The sequence below is a fragment of the Myotis myotis genome, unplaced genomic scaffold (assembly GCF_014108235.1).
Source record: "Myotis myotis isolate mMyoMyo1 unplaced genomic scaffold, mMyoMyo1.p scaffold_m19_p_1, whole genome shotgun sequence".
Lineage (NCBI taxonomy): Eukaryota > Metazoa > Chordata > Mammalia > Chiroptera > Vespertilionidae > Myotis > Myotis myotis.
In genome coordinates this window covers 34,042,768-34,060,042 of record NW_023416313.1, presented here as the reverse complement: position 1 = coordinate 34,060,042, position 17,275 = coordinate 34,042,768, and the positions used below count along the sequence as shown (strand labels likewise).

The following is a 17,275-nucleotide window of genomic DNA, read 5'->3' as shown; positions in this document are numbered from 1 at the left end:
GAGAGAGAAACATCGATCAGCTGCCTCCTGCACACCTCCCACTGGGGATGTGCCCGCAACCCAGGTACATGCCCTTGACCGGAATCGAACCTGGGACCTTTCAGTCCGCAGGCTGACGCTCTATCCACTGAGCCAAACCGGCTTCGGCCAATTTCTTATGATCAGTTTAGAAAAAGATGGAGCCAGATTTGGGAAGACATATACAATAATGTCCTATTGCCAAATATGTTATATCAATATGTTCATAGGAATGTACAATCTGTCTTTTTCTTACCATCACACTTCTCATGAATTTCCACCTAACCCTTGCCTTCTTATGAAACATGAACCAATGATACTGGATAAGAAATGCAATAATTATTTTAGTAAATATAAGGATAAAATGGGTTCATGCAGAAACATTAATTACCTGAGCGAGAATAATCTTTACTTATGAAATATTCTGAAAGAAAGCCAACTAGGCAAAAACTGGAAAAAAATTTTGCTAGCAAAACTAGTAAAAAATAAGGTTAATTTGCTTTCTAAATTCTTTGTTAGAAAGTTTTTCTTCACAAGTACATGGGTGGAGGGGAAAACCTTTACATTAACAATTCCAATATTCTCACTTTACAGAGACAAAAGATATCACTCTTTCTAATTCATGAACATCTCTGAATGTCATATTGTCCACATAATTAAATTATTACTAGTTATTAAAATAGCTTATGTGTTACTTGGATATTTTGTTTTTAAACTTCAAATTCGTAAAAACTTACACATAAAATATTCTAAATGTTTCTCAGAGTACTGCAGAATTCTAAATGAACTGTTCTGATATGAAATATAGAAATATAGACATTTAAATATTTGCATTCGATAACAATTCTTTACCTCCCTAAGGACAAGGTCAATTCCAATACTAAAGGTCACAGCATAAATGCCAACAAAGTATTGTACCTATGGACTCCTTCAACAATGGCCATTTATTAAATCTAAGTCAGATCATGTTGTTCCACTGCTCAAAGGCCACCAACACCCTCTTCCCCAAAAATCCCTCACAGTAAAAGCCAATTTCTTATAATGGTGCATAGTCCCTTCCAATTTGCCCTGCCCAACCCTGCCTTATCTCTCCCACCTGCCCCTTCTAAGGTCCTGTCCCCTGTTTGCTGTGTTCCACCCACTAGCCTCCTTACAGCTCCTCAAGTGCACTGGCAGGCTCCTTAGGGCACTCGCACTGAGGGGAAAGCTTCCCCCAGTAACTCCCACTGCTCATGCCTGCTTATATATCAACTAGAGGCCCAGTGCACAAAAATTTGTGCACTCGGGGGGGGGGGGGGTCCCTCAGCCCAGCCTGTGCCCCCTCGCAGTCTGGGACCTTTCGGGGGATGTCCATCTGCTGGCTTAGGCCCGGTCCCCGGGGGGATTGGGCCTAAGCTGGCAGTCAAACACCCCTCTGGAAGCCCGGGAGTCCTCGGGGGATGTCCACGTGCCAGCGGGGAGCAGACCTAAGCTGCAGTCGGACATCCTTAGTGCTGCTGAGGAGGAGGGAGAGGCTCCCACCACCACCACTGTACTGGCAGCCATCAGCCTGGTTTGTGGCTGAGCAGAGCTCCCTGTGTGGGAGCGCACTGACCACCAGGGGGCAGCTCCTGAATTGAGTGTCTGGCCCCAGGTGGTCAGTGTCATAGTGACCAGTCATTCCCAGTCGTTCTGCTGTTAGGGTCAATTTGCATATTACTCTTTTATTATACAGGATAGAGGCCTGTTGCATGGGTGGGGGCTGGCTGGTTTGCCCTGAAGGGTGTCCCGGATCAGGGTGGGGGTCCCGCTGGGGTGCCTGGCCAGCCTGGGTGAGGTGCTGATGGCTGTTTGCAGGCTGGTCAAGCTCCCCCAAGTGGGGAACGCTCACCCGATGGAGGTTTGGCCAGCCTGGGTGAGGGGCTGATGGCTGTTTGCAGGCTGGTCAAGTCCCCTCCCCAGTGGGGACCCTCACCCCATGGAGGTTTGGCCAGCCTGGGTGAAGGGCTAATTGCTGTTTTCAGGCTGGCCACACCCACTTTAGGGGTGCCTGGCCAGTCTGGGTGAGGGGCTGAGGGCCGTTTTCAGGCTGGCCAAGCCTCCCCGGCGATGGAAGCTCCCAGCCTCTCCTTTTTTTCTTTTTTTTTATTCTGGGATTTATTTACCTTATATAATTGAAACTTTGTAGCCTGGAGTGGAGCTCAGAGCTGGCCAGGGCAGGCGGGAGGGAAGCTTGGCTTCCTCCGTCGCCAGGGGCAACCCAAGTCTCCAGCTCCGTGGCCAGGCCGGCTGAAAGCAGGTACCTGGGGTTTATTTACCTTCTTTAATTGAAACTTTGTTGCTTTGAATGAAGCTCAGAGCTGGCCGCGGCAGGCGGGAAGCTTGGCTTCCTCCATCATTGGGGCAACCAAGCCTCCTGCTTGCTCCAGCTCCGTGGCTGCCGGCCGCCATCTTGGTTGGGTTAATTTGCAGACAGTTGCTCTGATTGGCTGGTGGGTGTGGTTTAAGGCGTAGCGAACTTACGGTCAATTTGCATGTTTGTCTTTTATTAGTGTAGATCTGCTCAAATGTCCCCTTCTCATGACACCTTCTCTGACCATCGATTTGTATCTGTAACCTTCCCCCACTCCTGGCACTCCCTGCTTCATTTTTCCCTAGAGCACTCAGCAGCACCTTTTAACATGCTATATAACCCCTAAAGTGCCGGGGAGCATGATCGTGCTTCTCCTGTCTTTCGCCAAAAGTGCCGGGAGTGCTATCGCGCTCCTCCTGCAGTGTCACTATTAGATGCTAGTAGTTCACTCTTTATGTGGGAAAAAAAATTTAAAAACCTTAACTCAAAATGCCTTGGCAATTTTAGCATAGTTCCTAGGATATTGGTTGGCACTCAAAGGGATAACTGACATTTCTGTCAGTCCTTCTTCATCAGAATGTGCACTCTCAAATGGCAAGCATTTGCCTGTTTCCTTCAGTGCTGCATCTCTAGTTCTTAGAACAGTGTTAGTTTATATATAACAGGTGCTCAATTCATTTGCTGAATGAACATGAGTGAACGACTCTCATCTTCCCCAAAGGCTGACCTTCAGTCAGTGAGATATACCATTGCCTTTAATCTCTAAGCCTAGCAATTTGGCATCATCCTGCCCCTCCTGTCTCTGGAGTCTCTCTTTTGGTTTATATTCTCTCTCTATTCCTACCACCATCTTCCTGGCTCAAGATTTCATTTCAATTTCTGCTTCAGTTAGGCTTGCCTCCTCACTGTCCTGGGAAAGGGACATTTTCTCAGCTTTGTCCAGACATCTTGCTCCTCACCCCTGGAATACCCTTCCTCTTATTTCTGGCTTATTTAATCCCACTCATTACTTAAAACTCAATTCAAGTCCAATGTCTTTCATAAAGTTTCCCCCCACAGTTTCATGTCACAGATTTCCCTTCTCTAAACTGTCATATATTCAAACTCATTTCCAGTTTTGAACTTAATTTTTTTTGCTAATTGTTTTCAGTGTAGTTGCTTTTCCTAGCCAGACTTAAAACTCTTTAGAAGTAAACACCTGTTTTGTTAGGCCTGGCATAGTGAAATGCTTAATAAACAGGTACTCTGCACCTGCTTAATAGAACAAATTATAAATTCTTAAAGGGTGAATGCCTCACTCACGCATCTTCATGCTCTCTAGTTTCTATATTCCACATGAAAAACTCAGGAAATAATTATAGCATTTAACTAAATTGAATGATGCCTCAGACTACATATAGTATGGTCTAATACTGTATTATACTGAAATTTAAAATTTAGCTCTTCTTTATCTAAGTAAATAAAATAAATGTTTTCCCTCACTAATGAGCACTCAGAAATTCAATTATTTCTGCTTTGCTAAGAATGTACTGGAGTATTTCAAATGTCACTTGGGGAACTGAATACATAACCTCTAATTCTAAAAGATTATGCTCTATACTCAGTGATGTCAAACTGATCAAATCCATACCTTTGTCAGTCCCTCATATTTTCCGTAATCTGTACTCTTCAGCCACTCCATCAGCTTGGCATATCGGAGCAAGTCTCTATGAAATGGATGATGATTGGGTAAAGTCAGTTCAATAGAGTGTTGAGCAAGAGTTGAACTCTGATCGTGACCCTAGAGTGAGTGGAGTAAATAAATAAATAAATATCATTGACAGTATAAAGAAACACTGTTGTAACTGAAAATTCTAAACAATGACTAAATGTGGATAAGCAAAGCCAACAGAACACAGAAAAACAAAAACTGAGTACTTACTTTCTTCTTTTATAATCCTGTGTATACCAACCGAGCACCACCACCATAAAATAATCATAAACACTCAAGAATGGCACTTTGATAAATCAACTACTCATTTCATCTTCTAAAGGAGTTGAAGATTAATGTGTTCATGAAGCTTATCTCTCCCATATCATTTTACAATTTACTAAGCAAATAAACATCATGATACAAACTATTAAGAAACACACCAAATAGGGAAGTAATTTAAAACAAATTATCTACATACGAGGTATTTCCATTAGAGCCTACAATGTTTAATAGAACAGATAAAAACATATGGGATATAGAATTTTAGAACTAAGAAAGACTATAGGTGATTATATCCTGGGCTTTCCAGGATAACCACTAATGATAATAGAATTTTAATTTTTCTATTAATTTGTTAAATAAGTAACTATACTATTTTATTTTTAAACCTTGATAAGACTTTTATATAAGTAAATTTATAAGTTATCAAACTGCCTTAGACAGATGATGTATCCTGACTTTTGTTTTAGAAAATATAGACCTGGTAGAAAATCTAATCCAATAACCTTATTTCCTAGAAGAACAAATTGAAACTCAGAAGTAAGTCATGTGCTCAGGTTACACAGAAGGAAAGCTAGAACTGGAATCTCAGACATGTGAGTTGCACTTCTATTTCCTTTTAAAAACATGTCTAACAAAATAATTTTAACTAGACTCAAAAATTCTATTTACCTACTAGTATCTAAAAAATAAAACAATGAATATCTTCCCAGGTCCCTTTTGAAACAATCGAGCTCTTTTCTCTACTTGGTCAGTATTTGTCATGGAACTCAAAGTCAGTGGGGAGTTGGAAGATTAACAGGAGATTCCCTTGAAAACACAAGTTCCCAAGAATAAGGGAAAAAAAGGACAGATGTATTTTAAGTCATTCTGACTCCATCTGATTTGCCTAGATAGTCAGAAGTTTTTTGTTAGCATTTCGTGAAAACTGTATTAAAATTACAGAGATTGTTGGAATTTTGGGGTTGGTTAACTCATTTCCTGGTGAAGTTACCTAAAGCTAACCAATGTGTACTCTACTAGCTGACATACATTAGCTTATAAACACCTTGAATTTAAAGAATTTATTTTTTTTAATTTGAGAGATTTCTTTCTTCTAATTTATATTCTTTATTATATCACAAAATAAGAATGTAGTAGTTACAGATTTTTAAAAACAATTTCTTTTAAATACAGAGTATCCAGAAAAAAAAATTCCTGGCCTAGGGAAATAAAGAGTTCTTTAGTAATTGAAGAGTATCTTTACAGTAAGAAAGATGGAAGTATCAGACACTTCTTTTTCAACATAATTTCTCATTGCTCCAGAATATGTTTAAAGTGATGATTCCTATATTTTGCTATAAAAACATTATGTGCTTGATTACAGGGTCCTGCTCTAGCCCCTGCTGGAGTGGTTATATAATATACAGTATATGCACTGTATCAGTTTTCTAAAATCTGAACAATCCTAAAAACACAGGGGACAGAGGTTTGGATAAGGGAGCATAGACCTGTGTGAATGTTCTTTTCTAGATGGCTGAGTGAATATAAAACCATCACAACCTCCAAAGAATCATCCAGCACTAAGAGCTTAACAGTTGAAAAATGAAACTATTCTATATATTTGGAATGCCTTGGCACCTACATCTTTTCTGTGAAGTAAAGACTAACAGTAAATACGGACACAATAAAAGTTATTAAATAAAACATGCAGATATTACCATTGGACTATATATTATACCTTTAATTATAGTTGTCAAAGGTCAGTACGAACATTACATTTCAGAAATATTTTCTCATGGCCACATGGGATCCCATTAAATCACAAGAATTAGATACTAAACATAGGTAGATATTATAATTTTAGGTCTAACGATGTCTCCAAATTGTGTGTCTTAATTAGTTACACTGATGAACGGGAAAGAATATTTGAAACTTGTTATAGTTTATAAATGTTTTCCAAATAGTCTGCCTTTATTAATAACAATATTAGATCTCTTTTTATTATCCAAAACAATTCTCATTAATTTTTCTCAATGATTTAAGATTCAAAATTATTGTTTATGTTCTCCCACAACTATTTACTCAGACCACTACATTTTAAATTACATTATTTAATTTAGTATCAGGAAAGCTCTTCAATTAAAAACCTTCTCTTCTCCTAAAAATGGGAAAATTAGTTATTAACATTTGTAGAGGATTTTAGTTTCCAAAGCTGTCTCACATATTTTATTATTCAAAGCTTTCTCTTATACACAACCTTACTATCACCTGAAAACTTCACTTCTAATATGAAGACCATCAGTACCTTCACATCATTACTATTCAGATAAATTAAATATTAGTATTAAACAAAAATATTTAATTTTAGAGAAAATAGTTCCAAATAACTTCAGAAAATAGGAAAATTACTTAAATTGTTTAACTAATCAATAACATTGATAACTATCACATCTAGAACTCTAATGTACAAAGAATTCTATTCTTTATATATTTTTTAAATTAAAACATTGTTTAAAGTTTATTATAAATAAAAATAAAATAGTAACAGTGACAATTTATTGAATGCTTACTACCATGCTAAGTACTTTATATATAAAAATTGCAATCTTCATAATAATCTTGCAAAGTACGTTTTTACTCATTTTAAAAAAATAGTAAACTCTATTAACATAATTTAAAAATAATATATTAGGTTTTGTCCAAATTAATCTAAGACCAATACATTTTCTAAAACTTAGTGAATTACAAATTTTCTTTAGTGTACATATTAATAGGATTTATAAATAAATTAGCTAATATTGAACACTATGCTATACCAAAGCACTGTTCTAAGTGCTGAACATATAACAACATTAATCCTCATTACTAACTTAGTAATTACTACCCCCCATTACTACCCCCCATTATTCAGATAAGGCAGCTAAGGTGACACAAAGAGGTTAATGAACTTGTCAGAGGTCACCCAGCTAGGAGGTCTCTGAACAGAGTCAAGATTTTGAATCCAGGATGTTTGGCTCTAGTGCACACTCAAATATTTTGCTATACTGACTAACCGAAATGGTATGTCCATGTGAAATGTTAAAAAATTTTCAAGATTTTAAAATTCTATTTTATGTCATGTTTATTTTTCTTTTCTTTTAATTTTTTTTTTTTAACTTACTGATTGATTTTAAAATGAGAACGAGAGAGGAAGGGAGGAGAGAGAAACATTGGTTTGTTGTTCCACTTATTTATGCATTCAATGGTTGCTCCTGTCTGTGCCCTGACTGGGGATCGAACTAACAATCTGGGCCTTTTGGGACGACACTACCTGGTCAGGGCTAGTTTTCTTTTCTTTCTTTTTAAAAATTGACTTTAGAGAGAGAGGAAGGGAGAGGGAGAGAGAGAAAGAGAAAGAAACATCGATCAGTTGCCTCCTGTATGCACGCTGACTGGGGATCAAACCTGAAACCCAGGCATGTGCCCTGACTGGGATGTGAACCTTTCAATGTATGGGATAATACTCCACCCAACTGAGCTACACCAGCCAGCGCATATTTTTATTTTCTTAAAGAAAAAAGAAAATCTGAAAAAGTTCGAACAAACATCATGAAAACTGATTTTATTTATTTATTTATTTATTTATTTATTTATTTATTTATTTATTTATTTCAAATATATTTTATTGATTTTTCACAGAGAGGAAGGGATAGGGATAGAGAGCTAGAAACATCGATGAGAGAGAAACATCGATCAGCTGCCTCTTGCACACCCCCTACTGGGGATGTGCCCGCAACCCAGGTACATGCCCTTGACCGGAATCGAACCTGGGACCCTTCAGTCCACAGGCCAATGCTCTATCCACTGAGCCAAACCAGTTAGGGCAAAAATTGATTTTAAATAATCATATTTCTTTTCTAACAAATCATCAACCAATATGCTTAAGGAAACAATTTTTGTGACATGAACTAAATGCTTGTGGTCTGTTACCCAGGTTTTATTTTATTATATGATGTTTCTATAAATACACATCTGACTATCTAGAACCTCAGAAAATTCACTTTCAATTAAACCTCATTAGCACTTACATATATGTATACTTTGTATATGTAGTTATACAATTAGCAATTTAATATACACATTGCGATAGAGCTTTAAGTACATTAACCTCCTTACAAGCATCTTGAGGCTGGGAGCTACTTCTTATTCTTACATATGGACTACATTATGTACGTAATAGGCACACAATGAAAACTGGACAAAGAAATATACCATAATTAGGTAATCAAATTTTCCCAACTAGTTTGCCCCACAATCAGGAATAGAAATATCCAGGTTTCCCGACTCGTTTGCTAGTTGACCTGATGCACTGAATTCAACACACAGAAAATCTATTTCCTGTACTTGAGACATCCTCTTCCACCTTCTTCAGCATATCTGAGGGTATGGTAACATTGTGGTTTTTAACATGCATCATTCACATGTAACAATACATGTTAGATTTTCAGAACTGCGAAGCATTCATTTTAAACAAGCCATTAGTTTATAAGGCAAAGAAGCAAAAAATAAGTATTTGATTGTTATAACAAACAATTAAGGGTAAAGAAAGAACTATTGTTTATGAACTGGTATTTCCAATACCACTGACAAATGTGGATAACATCACTGTCATTTTTAAAAACTAAGGAATTGTGTGGTTATAGATATTACTGAAATCATCCTATAAGAAAAATGTGAATTAGTATTTCCTATGTGACTTATAGATTTACTTTTTTTCTCAACACTTTTTATGTTAAGTGAAATGTTAAGAGAGTCTTTCCCGACTTCTCCCTCACATGCTTAGTTAGATCATCTTCTTTTATGCACCCATATACTATTATCATAATATTTACCCTTCCTATCTATTTCCCTTCCCTAGACTATCAGCTATTTGCGGGCAGGATCAGCTGCTCGTCTATCCCAAATAAATGTCTGGTATGAATTTCAATCAACTGGCAAATGATTTCTAAATAAATGAAGGAGTGAGTAAAAGAATGACAAGAAGAAAGGCCAAGCAGAATAAGATTAAATGCCTTTTTGGCCAAAATAAACTTTTACTATGGGACATTAAAAAATGGCTACAAATATGGTTAACAGGTAGCTTAAGTCAGCAAGTTATAATCTATAAAGATTCTTTGGCTGTTAAGTTTAGCAAACTTTATAGAAAAATAAAAAGAATCAGAGAAGCTTGAGCCAAATTTGATGTACTCACAGGCACCGAAAGAAAGGAGGACCTATTATAGAGTTGAAGGAGAGCCTGAGTAAACTAATCAGAAATAAAATATATAGTAAATACAATTGAAAACAAACTAAGAATCCAATGTTTCAGACAGCATTTCTTAATGAACAAAATTTCTCACAATTCCTTTTCCCCAATAACCCTAATAACAGAGATAAAGAACATAAGAAACCTAGCTTACTATACCAGATATTAAAATGCCTTTTATCAAATCCCTCTAATGTACTCTAATATCATTAATATTATTGCCACAACTTTAATTATAACGTTCTTTTCCATATAAAAATGTAGATAAATAATTTATGTGAGATTAAATCTACTGGGATTTACAATTGTGCCATAGTCATTTTTCTCATGTATATAAGTACACAGAGCCAATGAAACATTTCATACACTGAATCAAATCCTGGTTCTTATTTCAAAATATTGAAAAATGAAACAGGCCAAATAGTAAACATGTAACAAGTTTGGACTTAGTATCTTAATGGTATATGCAGTAAGAAAGCATAGTTATTTAAATGATTTCTAGAATCAGAAAAGTTTAGTTAAAGGAATCAACAGAGGCAGTTGAGGTGCTAAATACATCTATGAGCAAATATGCACATAATTAAAAATCTTAAAATCAAATAAATGTGGGAAGAATATGCTGAGATCCCAAAGAAATACAATTTTTTTGTAGGGATTTAAATTTAAGATAATATATGAACAATTACAAGAACATGCCAGTATTAACAATAAAATAAAATTACCTGTTGAACGAAAACATTGTTGAGGTGACTGGCCAGTCTCCGGGCAAAATGCTCCCGCAAATCACTGAAGCGCTGCTGTTGCTGTTTGACTGCCAGGAGCATGTCATGGCCTGAAATCAGATTATTTCTTGATTGCTTTCATGGGTAAAAAGATTTCCCTGATGTTTCATGGGTATATTCATAAAAGTATCCATATTTCAGTTTTGAAGAACCCAAAGTTTTACTGGTTTATTTGTTTGCTTTTTTAAAAAAAAAAAATAGGTAAGGGGAAAAATAGGATAGCACAGTAGTTCTCAAAGAGTGGTATTTCCTCAGCATCGTTAGAAATGTGGATTCTAAGGCCTCAGCCCAGCCATACTGATCTGGGAGTGGGGGCTGGCAATCTGTATTTTAACCAGCCTTCTAGGTGATTCTGATGCCAAGTCAAGTTTTGGAATCACAGCCCTAGCAAAACCTTGTGCTTTCTGGTCTAACCAAAGCATCTACTTTGTGCCAGGTTCTGTGGACTGTACTAAAGAAAAATCATGGTGTTAATTGGATAATTGATGGAAGGAACTGAAATGAAAAAGTTCTTAGTGCCAATAGAAATATGTTTGGAAATAAGTGAAACTTGTTTGAATAGTTAATCACGTAACCCTAAACCACTTGCCCCATGTATTTCTTGTCAAAAGTATTTTGCTAAGTTACAAACTAATCGCCGATCCTTGGTCACATTTACCATTCCCAATGAACACACCTGGTCGAAGAGCTACATTCATGCACTGCAGAAGGGCATCGGCGGCATTGGTGCAGGCCTCAATGCCTCTGGAAGAAGCAAGATCTCCTTCCTGAAGGGCCTTTATATGACCTTTGGCCAAGTCCATGTGGTTCTGGAATACATGTAAATATAACATTGGCACTTGCAATTTTGGGAAATTCACAGGCTACTCATTCTTATCACTAGGATTTGTAATTATTTTAAACCTTGCTCTCATAAGAAAATTAAAAAAATGTTTACAAGTGGGTTTTACATATTATCCGTTAGATTTTTATTTATTTATTTTTTGCTGTTGGTAATTTATAACCACACTTACCACAAGGAACTCTATCTCAGACAGGAGTTTTACATTATTAGTGTTACTAAGGTGAATTAGGTGGTTGCTTTCAGAGATCTGGTCCATTTGTTCTTTCACACTTTGGAGCATTTCCTCATAACTGCTGAGTTTAAATTCAATCTGATCTACCTCCTGTAGAGCCTCATCCAACAGCTTCATCAGGATGTTCACTTGTTTTTCAGAGGCCATGATTGACTGGATGTTAGCCTGCAAAGTTAAAAACAAAAGTAACATTGTATAGTACTTAAATGTGTAAAAGTATAAAGATGAAACACTGACAAATCTCTTTGACAGTAGAGTAACAAAGACTGGTATGTACATCTACACATCTACTTTGGTTCATCATTATGTTTACATTCCACTTTTTTTTTTTTAAATCCTCCCTTGAGGTGTGAAGATATTTTTTCCATTGATTTTCAGAGAGTAGAAGAGAATGGGGGAGGAGGAGAAAAATATTGATGTGAGAGAGACATATCGATTGGATGTCTCCTACACACACCCTGACCCAGGCTGGGAACTGAACCTGCAACCAAGATATGTACCCTTGACCTGGAATCAAACCTCTGACCCTCTGGTGCTCAGGCTGACACTCTAACCACTGAGCAATGCTGGCCAGGGCTATGTTCCACTTTTCACAAAGCATTTCAAGAAGGTACACTTGCCTCTATGTCAAGATTAGGGACCAGGTCCCAGTATTTTATATTTTCACAGACTGTACAAGTGCATTTCTGCCCCATTATATACCACTAGAGGCCTGATACAGGACATTCGTCAAGAGGAGGCCTTCCTTCCTCTGGCTGCTAGCACCAGCTTCCCTCTGGCACCCAGGACCTGGGCTTCCCTTGCAGCTCCGTTTCATCCAGAAGGTCGTCTGGAAGGACGTCTGGTCTAATTAGCATATTATGCTTTTATTATTATAGATTAGTAATGCTGTATTTTCATTTCTGTAAATTAAGGGGCCATAGACTATGAAACCTCCAACATTTCTTCCAATTCTACTAGCTATAGGAATTTTCTACATTTCTTAACATTTATGTAAAACCCTAAACAAAAGCAAAATCACCTATGTAACACCTTAGGGCTTAGGCAAGAGGCTAGCAGTGGTATACCAGTCACTGAGGTTGCATGGAACTAATTTGTACCTGTAATACAATTTGTACTAATAGGATGTGGAAGAGCATATAGCCATAAGAAAGTTTCTTCTATGGTCTTTTTTCTTTTTTTGTTTGTTTGCAACTACATATCTTTTCTAGGCAAAGCAGTAAGAAACCACCATTCCCTTATCACTGTTTTCTAAATGTTTCTGATTACTGTTTTTAATTCCCTGAAATATAGGAGTTGCCAAATCCAAAATTAAACTGCAAAGCAACATGATGACTTGAAACATAAATGCAATATTAAACAGAAAATATAAACCACTAAGCCACATTAAGAAGGCAGGTAACATGTTATGAGGAAAAAACTTCGACAAGGAATAAAAAGTTAAAATACCAAAATTCTTTAACTCTTAAAAATATTCCTTATTCTCTGAAGGTTTTTCTTAAATGTTTACCTTGTCTAAACAAAACAAAAAACTCCAAGTGTTCATATTAGATTTTTTTCACATCATCACTGCTCCTTTTAGCTCTCTACTTTCTAAAGGTGTGCATTTAGATACAGACTCAGAAACTGTGTATAAAAATTAAAGGATCTATTCCAAAACATTTCAGCAGAGGAGTCAAACATCGTTTCCCCTTGACTCTCCTGTTCTCACCACACTTATTCTGCTCCCTTTTGGTAAATGATTCCCTTATTTTCTACTAGCCCACAATAATGCTATTCTTTTTCACTGAACTATTCTGAGGTGTTTCAGAGGCTGGGTAAATCAAATCCTAAATTGGTTTCTGGCTGGCTACTTCATTTCATATCAAGAACCTCTCAAAATCCATAACCTTAGCCAACGGCCTTCACTGGCCTAACTGGCAGAAATGGTTCTGACATTTGATCAAGAACAGTGAAAGACTGATGGCAGCAGGCAATAAAGACAGCAATATCACACGGGAGGCAGTAAAATGGGATTATCACCAGTCTTCTCAATCCACTACACATCACTAATCATAGATTACAAAATAGTCTTACCCCATCTAGCACCTGCAGCTCTCTGGACAACCTTTCAGCAAAGGCCTCAGCATTAGAAATTGCATATTCACAGCCTTCCATTATTATTTCAATATCCTGCTCTTCTCTTGCATTTAACTCTTGGTATTCATCTACTGCTTCTTCATCACCTCCTGTCACACTCTGGTTTTCTCCACTTGGAACAGATTCTTAAAGAAGGTAAAAATTAAAATAGTAAAAAAGTAGGAAGGACAGTAACATGGTACTTATAGGTAAGGTCAATTATAAACACAGGTCACATTTAGTGGCTGAAAAATAGGAAAGTGGTCACATTTAGTGGCTGAAAAATAGGAAAGTGGTCACATTTAGTGGCTGAAAAATAGGAAAGTGATTCAAAATATGTGAAAAACTTATTTTTATAAAAAAATGGCACCTGTTAATGTTTATTATTAAAAAAAACACATGCAATCTAACTCAGTGACTTGTGTTAAAATAGGCTTTAGTCCCAATTTCCCCAAACACAATTAAACTAAAAAACAAATACAAAAAACAGAAACAAAACACATGAAACAAGCCTAGCCTTTTTCATCCTGCCTGAGGTACTTGTTGCTCTAACAAAACAATTAAAAATTTAGGACACAAGAAAACAATTTGCTTTCCTTATTATCCAGGTAACATTTTTCTTCTGTTATTTTTGTTCTTTTCACCTTTGTAACAATGTTTTGTTTTGTTTTTCAGTAACTTTTAATTGAAATTAAAAAATGCATCTATGATTCACAATTTATTTAGGGCACTGAAAATATTAACTGATATTTCCGTTTCTTTGTTTAGAAAAAGTTTCACATGCATTGATAAAATTTCTAAAGATCAGCTATTGAAGCTTTCTCAACAACTCTATAGTGAAAAGAGCAACAACAACATGGCTATTTAAAATTTCAGAAATTTACATGGGTCCTTATGCTTCATAACAAAAGACCAAGAGATCAAATCTGAGATGCTTTCTAGATAAATGTTTCAGTTCAATTTTTTGAATACACTTAACATGTGAGATTTTACATAAAACTTGAGGTTAAAAGAGGTAAAATAAAAAAATAATTGTTATCCTCTAAATAAATCTCTATTAAATAAAGTTACTGATTTTCATAAACTCAATGGGACACAATTTAAATCACAAACTCTGGATGCTTTAAATATACATTATTTTCTATGAAAATATTTACATTCAGTATGACTTGACATGTTAATTCATCCTACAACAAAAACCAGCTATTTCTAAGTAACAAAGAATTGATAATTAGGCACATTTAGCTAATATCTGAGACCAAAAAAAAAAAAAGAAAAAAAGAGGAAACTAAAACTTTTGGTACAGGCAATTGCAGATTACAGTATATAAATATAAGTTCTTTAGAGAGGCATCACCAAGCTCCTTGTCCTTTGAATGAGTCCATTTCAGCTCATTGTGGAAATGTTAAACTGTCATGTGTGACAGCTTATTAGCCACCAGGGAGCAGGGACTATCCCAAACTTTCTGTACAGCTCTTTACACAAGTAGATATGTAAGATAAACAAACACTAAAAAATAAAATATACACTTTAAAAGTTCATAACTGTTTCAGAAGTATTTTCTCTCCCATGAAACAGTTCTTTGAAAATTAATAATTAATAGTATCATTAATTTTATGACAGTATGGATTTTGTAGTAATAAACTTGTCCCTGAACACAATTTCATAAAATATGCAACCAATAGTACATAACAATGGCAAGTAATAAAAATATACAGAATAGAATAAGAAGAAAAGGTGTTACGCACCTTCTGTAACTTTAGGCAGTTCTGGAGAGTATAAAGGTATGAAAAAAGCAGAGGAAAGTAAGCAAAGAATATTAGCTGGGTAGAAAAGTATACAGGCTTAAATATTTAAAATACTACCCATATTTCATTCATGATAAATCAAGGTTTAAAAGACAATATCAAAATTAACTACAAAGTGGAAAAATCCATAAGAAGCTACATTTCCAGAGTTTATTTTTCTTACTCATTTTCAGACATTTACTAAAAATACATTTATCTTTCTATTTTCTCTTAGTCTTTTAAGAAACACTACTGACTAGTCCTTGTAGGAGAAAACTGGGAAACAGATCACTTCCTGGGGATTATTTTTAGGTCAGTTGTGACTCATGCATTTAGTCTAGTTATTTTCACTCAAGGCCCAAACCTTTCTTTACCAGGACTGACACACCCTCACAAAGGATTAGTCATAAAACACTGTTAGAAAGGACAAAATTGAAGCAATTAAAAAACACTTAAGATATCAGTTTGAGCTGGCATTTAAGGATTCAACTCAAAGATTAAAAAAAAATCTGATTACAAAAGTGAAAAAGAAAAGGCCAACCAAATATTTCACTCTACTTCAGCTGCTAACAAAGTCCTCTTTTATTTATTTATTTATTTATTTATTTATTTATTTATTTATTTATTTATTTTTATATATTTATTGATTTTTTACAGAGAGGAAGGGAGAGAGATAGAGAGCCAGAAACATCGATGAGAGAGAAACATCGATCAGCTGCCTCCTGCACATCTCCCACTGGGGATGTGCCCGCAACCCAGGTACTTGCCCTTGACCGGAATCGAACCTGGGACCTTTCAGTCCGCAAGCCGACGCTCTATCCACTGAGCCAAACCGGTTTCGGCACAAAGTCCTCTTTTAAAAATTATATTCTGCTGAGAATAAAAACTACTAAATCACTACTGCTAACATTCACAATGAACAGTCTTACTTACTTGGATGATTATCTCTTAAAAGGAGATGGTGATCATTTGTTTGGTTTCTAACATCACTCAAAGATTAGAGACATCTATTTCTTTTTTAATGGGAATTAATGACCATGATTTTAAAGTCCATTAAAACAGGTTTGTAAACTGAATTCCACTAAGCCAACACAATGCTTATTTGATTTATAGAAAGTGATTTTCAAAAGTAGATCCTTAAAGATCTTCTCAGTATTCTTAAAATTGTTCTCAATTTGGGTTAATATTTATAAAAATGAAAACGTCTACACCTTTGTTTTAAGCCCTGAAAAACTAAACTGTCTTTTTTTTAAGATAGACACTTCATTCTCAATAACAGTAATATTCTTCTCATTTTTAATTTTGGTAATATTTCTTAATGAGATAAATATAGGCAGGATATGTATTTTCCCATATTGTTGACTTCATAAAATATATTGGTTTAAAATACATATTATGCAATAAATAACATCTGGAGGTAAGTAATATTTGGAAAGAGGATAGAAAGCTTTGAAATTCACTCAACAGAATATTCAACCTTGAAATTTAAAAATAAAAAGATAGATAAATACATACATACATACATACATACATGCCAGTTAAAATTAAACCACTATTTAAGGCATGACAAGCTACCATACAGTTTTTGAAGGTCATTCCCTCAACACACTCTATCACCAAGACATTGGATTCTGATGTTGGTGAGAGGGCAACTCTGAGGGCTGCTATACCAGGCCAGCTTTACTGGGGGAAGGAGCACAAGGCCTAACAGATGTGACCTGACTCTGCAAGTTCTAAGCATTAAGCCTGAAAACAGTAATGGGCTCACTAATTTATAACTGATGAGAAAGAATACTACATTTAAGGAGAGAAAGGCCCATGGCCAAACAAAAAGAGTAAGTAAAACAACATAGAGAAAAGACAGGCGCAAGTGACTAAGAAAAGGAATCGTTTGAGGCATCTGAAACTGCTCTTTTTATAGTTC

General features: G+C 35.8%; 1 protein-coding gene across 8 annotated transcripts in view; it reads right to left on the bottom strand.

Annotated features, from left to right (window-relative positions):
- Positions 1 to 17,275, bottom strand: part of EXOC1 (exocyst complex component 1) — a 52,643-nt gene that overhangs the window by 23,530 nt on the left and 11,838 nt on the right. For 6 of the 8 annotated variants that reach the window (XM_036334540.1, XM_036334513.1, XM_036334566.1 and 3 more), the window contains exons 5-10: positions 15,313 to 15,333; positions 13,523 to 13,710; positions 11,384 to 11,611; positions 11,047 to 11,179; positions 10,311 to 10,420; positions 3,981 to 4,130 (exon numbers count right to left, since the gene is read on the bottom strand). In XM_036334540.1, the coding sequence (XP_036190433.1) occupies positions 3,981 to 4,130; positions 10,311 to 10,420; positions 11,047 to 11,179; positions 11,384 to 11,611; positions 13,523 to 13,710; positions 15,313 to 15,333 (830 nt within the window). The remainder of the gene's footprint in view (positions 1 to 3,980; positions 4,131 to 10,310; positions 10,421 to 11,046; positions 11,180 to 11,383; positions 11,612 to 13,522; positions 13,711 to 15,312; positions 15,334 to 17,275) is intronic. The other 2 variants (XM_036334531.1, XM_036334557.1) reach the window with 1 other exon arrangement.